The 7,917-nt window shown below is 43.6% G+C and overlaps 1 protein-coding gene across 1 annotated transcript; it reads right to left on the bottom strand.

The window, feature by feature from the left end:
* Nucleotides 1-3,153: 3,153 nt before the first annotated feature.
* TIPRL (TOR signaling pathway regulator) lies at nucleotides 3,154-7,905 on the bottom strand. The gene is made up of 2 exons (XM_040328719.1): nucleotides 7,763-7,905; nucleotides 3,154-4,714 (listed from the first exon to the last, which is right to left on the bottom strand). The coding sequence occupies exon 2, from the start codon at nucleotides 4,693-4,695 to the stop codon at nucleotides 3,859-3,861; it is 837 nt and encodes a 278-aa protein (XP_040184653.1). The 5' UTR covers nucleotides 4,696-4,714; nucleotides 7,763-7,905; the 3' UTR covers nucleotides 3,154-3,858.
* Between the last annotated feature and the right edge of the window lie 12 nt (nucleotides 7,906-7,917).

The raw sequence follows: 7,917 nt of genomic DNA, 5'->3' as shown, positions 1-7,917 counted from the left end.
TTTGCTCCTATCTGTGTTTAATTTTACCTACAGGCATAACGTTTTACAAGCTGCTTTCATTGCCGTGCAATTAGAGAAAACTAAAGTTAGAATTACTGGTAACCATTTCTAATAGTTTTAAAGGTCAGCCTATGAAACATAGATCTCCTCCCACCAGGGCAGGGAACATTTTGCCAGGTCAAATGTTAAAGGAAGTCCCCCAGGCCAGCCTTTTTCAACCAGGATGACTCTGCAAAATGTCTAAAAAGTGATCAAAAATTGGATACAAGCCAAGCAGGGTGAAATCAAGCCTGCCTTTTAGTTTCACAAAGCCACATGTTTTCATTAGACACCATTATGACTTTCTAGACACTGGCATCCTAACAACCAATGACATTACCAGTTAATAAGGAGGATGTCTGTTGTCTGCACACCATCCTTGTTTGACCCTCCTGTGCCCCTCTCCCTCAACACTGGGGTGACATTAACTGTCTGATGCGAGATATTGAGGGAGAAGAGAAACATTGGAATACTAGTCAAAACCAGTGTGCAAAAGTGTATTTGCTTTGGAAGAAGAAATGGCATCTAATGTTGATTGTGTAAAGCTATTAGAAAAGATTTTTACATTTTAGCAGGGGGTGCCTCGAGACTGTCTTATAATTTCAAAGGGTATCTCGACTGATAAAAGGTTGAGAAACACTGCTCCAGGCACTCTCCTTAGAGAGTACTGAAGGACAGAACTACAAAAAGAACGAAACATGAAAAACAGAAGGTGGGAACGATGCGGTTTATGAAGACTATTGGAAATGGTTACCAGTAAATCTAACTCCAGTTTTTCCCAGTTGTCTTTCTGACCAGCCTGAGAAAATGGAGTAAGAACTTAAAAGCCTGGGAGAGACCACTGCCTGGATGAAAATAATAAAAGTTTGCAGTGCCACACAATACCTTTCACAGTATATGTGACCTTATATTGTAGAAAATCCATACATAAAAAAAGTTAAAAATATGCCGTTCATGGAAGTAAACTCGATTCATGAAATTTGAGCTGGGCACATATCTGCAGTTTTTTTTTTTTATCTCTGGTCAAAGCACTATATCCCATAGCTGTCTCTTGCTCCATAGCTGTTATCAGCTTGATAACTTCCCACACGTTCTCTGAGATAGAAGTATGTGTCAGGGGAGATTGCTATAAATAGATTAGCAGCCAGTTTGCCTCTAAGAGCAGACCTCTGCACATTTTTTTCTTCCTTTGCTTTTGAGAAGGGGTGTATGCCTCTCTTCCAATCAGCTTTCCTGGCTGTATGCCAATAATCCACTCACAGTGCTAACCAGGAAGGAGAATAACTTTACCAGGACATGCACTTTCTAAAGGATATACAGTAAAACCTTGGTTTGAAAGTAGCTTGGTTTGACAGCATTTTGCAAGACAAGCAACATGTTGCTGGATTATAGTCAGCTGCCATGTGTTCTCTATACGCCTGATTTCTGGATTCCCTGTTACTGACCCGGCTTGGCTTGAACCTGATATCCTGGTATTGACTTCTAACTTTGCTCCTGCTTATCTCCTAGTGTTGACCCCGGCTTGGCTCACCAACTCCACTCTCCAGTGTTTGACCCCAACTTGTTCCAGTACCACTGCCTGACTGATCCACCGTGTATGATCCTTTGGCTTGGTTTTGGTTTCCTTTTAACCCGGCACATCAGAATACCTTCCCTTCTATTGCTTCCAGCCTGCTACAGCCATCTCCTGGTGAGCCACTCATTGGACTACAGCAGCACCTGGCAAACCGTACTTCTTTGAAAACTACACTCCCAGTTCAATCTCCAGGGGTGTGTTGCACTTAGGCATAAGGGGGGTAACTCTCAGAACCTCAGCCTCCAACTTGTACGTAACAAAGTGAGCCAGGGTGCTGGGCTCCTATCAAATTTCTGGCTCAGGCGCCTTCTCTTTAATATTATACAATGTCTTATTTCACTCTGAGTACGTCTTCAGTCCTAGGCGTTTTAAGTTTTTTATTATTATAGGAGATGATCAACAGCATTGTAATTGTCCTTTGCTACCACGCAATGTTAATTATATTTTCTTTTTGTCTTGGAAAATCTTAATAAACACTACTAAAAGAAAAGTCAGCATCTACAACAATTAAATAAAAGGGCATTTAGCTGTTCAGTGCTGTCCTCACCTAGCCTGGTTGTTTGCTGGTCTTCAGGTCCCGGGCGCGGTCTTGTCTACTGTGACAAGTCAGCCTTACAGCTGGCTTCCTGCTGCGCTGCGCTTTGTGAATGGTCCTACAGCATTCTGGGACCTGTGACATGTCCAAGAACGATACAGCCAAGATCAGATTAGACGACCAGCAGAACACTGCAGTTGGTAAGCTGTATTAACTACACTATGAAGTTGAAAGTACTAGATTATGTTACTCATAGACAAATCATTAATTAATTTCACTACATTTAATGAATACACCACTGCTATTAAAAAAAAAAAAAAAAATCCCTGTAATTGAGCAAAAAAAACAGCCAAAAAAAAACACACTACACAGCGCCTCTATAGTGCCACCACCTTGAATTAATTTGTTTTCTAGGTCTACACCAGTGGATCTCAAACCTGTCCTCAAGTTCCCACAACAGGCCATGGTTTGTGAATTTCTCTTAGATAAAATAGCTGTCCAAAATGCCAAGCCATTGACTCTGATTAAAAGCACCTGTGCAAGATAAAGGAAAACCTACAAACATGGCCTGTTGGGGGTACTTGAGGACAGAATTGAGAACCACTGGTCTACAGGACCTGCCAAAACCTTGCAGTGTGTCTGTGCATGCACCAGATAACTTTCACATGCACAGACATGTCATGGACCCTGCCTGTAAACTGGCAAGCATCCTGTTCTCTTTCTGGGTATGCACAAGATCCTGTGATCTGCTTCATGGGGTGAGTGACATAGAAATCCTAGGTGGCAGTGCACAGGACCATGTGGATGAGCAGGAACACGGGAACAGATGCCAAAGTGACCTATGGCATTCCTGAGCATGTGCTGAATTAGGGTGCATCCTTCTCACCCAAGCAAAAATGACAGCCTGGGAAATAAATAAATAAAAATTCATATTTATTTGTGCAACTCTGCTATAGGGCAGAGGAAAGGCGAGTAGATATAAAAAAAAAAAAAAACCCAGATGGCCCGCTTTAAGCAACACTTTAATTTTCTAAAAATAGATTACAAATAAAACAGCTGAAGCACAGTTACATATAAAATGTTTGATTTATAAGGTACTGTTTCCATATTCCACTAGCAATCAAATTTACAAATGATGGCAAATTAAATTGCTAAAGTTTAATCTCATTCCAGTGTGGAGTAAACAAAGACACAGTGGTACACTTCGGGTGGAGAATGTTTTCTAAATACCAAAAAGATTTCTTATCTTATTCAATCAGAATCTGATGCACAGGTTATCTATATGCAGGAATATACAAATGTTTGTCTGGTTTTGTATGCAGCAAAGTAAAAAAAAAAAAAATAATAAAAATAAAAAAAAAATAAAAATAGATTACAGATGTGTGTGTAATATATATATAGAAAAAAATAATCAGGTGTCTCAGCACTTGACTAGTACTTGGAAGTCACTAGTAAGCAGGCATCTTCAACCATTATCACCCACTGATTCCCATGAACTTTGCACATTTCCAGTATGTTAACTCTCCACCGATGGCCTAGAATGAAATACATGTGGACCTACTAAGGCATCTTGTATTGCAAAAACACTTGTAAACAACTGGAATCTCTGTGGGACTGTACTACAATTGTGCTTTGATGAAATGGGATCAATACTTCTTTCTATTCACAATGACTATTTTTTTGGTGGCAACTTTAGATCATGACTACTCTACAAAAGAATTTGTGGGGTTTGTGCAATTGTTGATGTCAGAGAGTCACTCGTGTCTTCTTGCGGTATTAATGGGAATTCTAACTTTTCATAAATTGCTTCCATCACAGGTAAATACTGAGAAATATCATTGGGCTCTGTGAAAAAAGGAGGGGGCACATGACTAAGGTTGCTGATCTTGCTCTCCTTGGATGTGTATTCTCTCAGCATGTACGGTTTGTCACTTTCGTAATAAAGTCGTGTGTCATTCATTCGGATAAGGACACCATCTACTCTCAGGAAGAATCTAAGAAGAAGGAAAAAACTGGAAGGCATGACTCTAATTTTAACACTTAAGCCAGATACACCATGATCATGGAGCTCATCTTCAAACAACAAAACCTCCTCGAAAAACGTGATTTGTTCTCTTGTCTTCAGCTTTTCTGTGTCAATTCGTTCGGTAGTTGTGACAACATTGAATTTCAGGTCATTACCTAGTAATGTTCCTTTATAGTCAGTTGTGTAGGTCCAGTCGTAGGGCTTTACAATTTCTTTGCTATGATCGTTTTCTGACCTGCTCTCTTGCCACTCTTCAGCACAAGCTACCTTTAAAACTCCTTGCTTCTTATTGACTCTTATAAGAGCATCTTTAGCATTAAATTCTATACCAAAGCCAGAGGAGTGTTGAATTCTTAGGACATTGTCTCCAAACATCATCTCAGGAAGACAGGGCATGTGCATTTCTTCAGCCATTTTTTCCACATCAGCTGACTTCATAATATGAGTCTTGATAGCAGTGAGCTTCCATGGTCCAAAGCTAAAGTCTTGATTACTGCTTTTAAAGCCGTGAATCATCATAGCTAGCACCAATACAATTCTGAAAACAAAACAAAAATAAATAAGTCAGTAGTCTACATTTTCAATACAATAAAGTAGATTTAAGAAATATCCAAATATAATTTAATGTCTGTTAATAAAATATACTTTGGGGTGAATTTACTAAAACTGGAGAGTGCAAAATCTGTTGCAGCAGTGCATTAGCTTTTAACTTCAGCTTGTTCAATTAAGCTTTGACAAACAACTGGAAGATTATTGGATTATTGGCAGCGCCAGATTTCGCGCTCTTCAAGTCTAATAAAATTAAAGGGGTTGTAAAGGTTAAACATTTTTCTTTCCCTAAATAGCTTCCTTTACCTTAGTGCAGTCCTCCTTCACTTACCTCATCCTTCGATTTTGCTTTTAAATGTCCTTATTTCTTCTGAGAAATCCTCACTTCCTGTTCTTCTGTCTGTAACTCCACACAGTAATGCAAGGCTTTCTCCCTGGTGTGGAGTGTCATGCTCGACCCATCCCTTAGACAACAGGAGAGTCAGGACACTTTCTATGTTGCAGATAGAGAAATGAGCTGTGTGTTAGTGGGCGTCCTGACTCTCCTGTTGTCCAAGGGAGGGTGCGAGCACGACACTCCACAGCAGGGAGAAAGCCTTGCATTACTCTGTGTTGTTACAGACAGAAGAACAGGAAGTGAGGATTTCTCAGAAGAAATAAGGACATTTAAAAGCAAAATCGAAGGATGAGCTAAGTGAAGGAGGACAGGTAAAGCTATTTAGGAAAAACAAAATTGTACCTTTACAACCCCTTTAACCCATGTCCATAATCGCAAGGTGCACAATAAAAAAAAAAAAAAAAAAGGGCATGACCAAAACATACAATAAAAATTAAATTTCTACTGCTCAAATGTAAGAGTGTTAAACATGTAGTAGAAAGTTTAACTTTGTGTTTATGCTCTCGTTCTCATACTGCAATACACAGAGATTAAACAGAGACAAAAAGGAGAAAATTTAATTTTCCCAAACCCCTCTCTCATCCTAGCTTACAGATCTCATTCTCTCCACCCACATTACACAGAAGTTCTAGGGAGCGCACGCACGCGCACACACACACACACACACACACACACACACACACACACACACCCTGGTGGTTTTTTTTTCGCCCCTGCAAAGTAAAGGCATAATGTATATTTAACTAAAATGTTGTGCAACTTATAAAACATAGCACTACTTGATTCTCCAAGGTGTTGGCTTTCAAAACATTTATAATGTTTGGGGTTTAGGCCTAAAACTATGTTAAACATGGAAGAAACAAAAAAAAAAAAAAAAAAACACAACACACACCACACAAATAAACATGGCTGTGCCAGTGAAAGTGTTGGGCGCCTTTCACACGGGCAGCTGTTTTGCCGCAGATAAAAGCATGTTTATGTTTTGCTGGAATCCAAGACTCCAGGCACAGCGATTAGCTGCATTTGTACACTGCTTTTAGCTGCGGTTGCGTTTAGCCGCAGCACGATATTGAACGGGGATCCGACTTGGATCTCTGCCAATACCAAGCACTGCGTTTGGCATGAATCTTGAGGGGGAACTCCACGCCAAATTTCAAATAAAAAAACGGCATGGGTTCCCCCTACAAGAGCATACCAGGCCATTGGGTCTGCTATAGATTTTAAGGAGACACCCCGTACGCCGAAAAAACGCCCCCCCCCCCCACTCCAAAGCACCTGTCCTCATGTTGATGAGGACAGGGCCTCTTATGACGGGAGGAAGCGACGTGTCAACATCGAAGAAGAAGGCGACAGAAGCCCGGGCACCCACCGCCGAAGATGTCGAAGAAGAAGCCCGGGAGGGGGCCGCTGTAGAAGAGCTAAAGAAGAAAGCGCCCCACCGGCGGAAGAGAACCAGGCGGCGGTGAAGACGGCACATCCCCCGCCAAAAACGTCAAAGAAGCCCAGGAGGGAGGGGGCCGCTGTATAAGAGCTAAAGAAGAAAGCGCCCCCCCGGCGGGAAGAGAACCAGACGGCATGAAGACCCCATACTTATTCATCCTAGGGCGGGGGGCCAGCATCTGGGGGCCCCCTTCTTAAAGGAGGCTCCCGGATTCCGATAAGCTCCCCTCCCGCAGACCCCGACAACCAACGGCCAGGGTTGTCGGAAAGAGGCCCTGTCCTCATCAACATGGGGACAGGTGCTTTGGGGTGGGGGGCCACAGGGCGCCCCCCTGCCCCAAAGCACCTACCTCCCCATGTTGAGGGCATGCGGCCTGGCACGGTTAAGGAGGGGGGGGGGGGCTCGCTCGTGTCCCCCCTTTCCTGACCGGCCGGGCTGCTGCTCGGATACGGGTCTGGTATGGATTTTGGGGGGAACCCCCACGCCGTTTTTTCGGCGTACGGGGTGTCTCCTTTAAATCCATAGCAGACCCAAGGGCCTGGTATGCTCTTGTAAGGGGAACCCATGCCGGTTTTTTATTTGAAATTTGGCGTGGACTTCCCCCTCAAGATTCATACCAAACGCAGATGACACAGTGCACTGCGGTTACATGCCGATAGCTGCGGGATTTCGCAGCTGGACGCATTGAGATCTATTTTTTCTATCCGCACAAAACCGCGGGGAACAAAACCGCAGGTAACCGTAGTGTGCGAATGATGTCATAGGAAATCATTGTGTGCTTCTAGCTGCGCTAAAAGCACCATTCTATCCATCTGTGTGAAAGAGGCCTTAGGGAGTATGGTAATAATAAGGTCCTGAGGGTGCATGGATGGGGCCCACGACCCGGGGTGCATCGATGGAGCCCACGACCCGGGGTGCACCGATGCGGCCGACGACCCGGGGTGCACCAATGTGGCCCACGACCCGGGGGGTGCACAGAACTGGGCTCTGAATCACACCCACATATGGTAACACAGGGAGGGGGGGCAGCTCAAGCCCCCAGCTGTGTACCCCGATATGTACCATCTAGCACAGCAATAACTAACTACAACCAATACAAGTCCTTCCTGCGTACAGTTCTCCGCATTGCCTGCCAATACAATGCATTCTATCCCCTTTTGTCTACCTCAAGGCCTGCACAGCCCCAGCACCATACTCACCAAGCAAGGCGCCGTCCTCCAGTCCTGATACATTATCCACGCCAGACGCAAACCAGCCAAACGCTGGGCTGCGTCGGATGATTGGCTCCTACCTGGTCCAATCACGGAGCAGACGTGATTCCCGTTGCCCCGAGCGTCATCATTTCCTACGCTGA

Source organism: Rana temporaria, chromosome 11, assembly GCF_905171775.1.
Source record: "Rana temporaria chromosome 11, aRanTem1.1, whole genome shotgun sequence".
Taxonomy (NCBI): Eukaryota; Metazoa; Chordata; class Amphibia; order Anura; family Ranidae; genus Rana; species Rana temporaria.
This window is presented reverse-complemented; position numbering and strand designations above follow the sequence as displayed.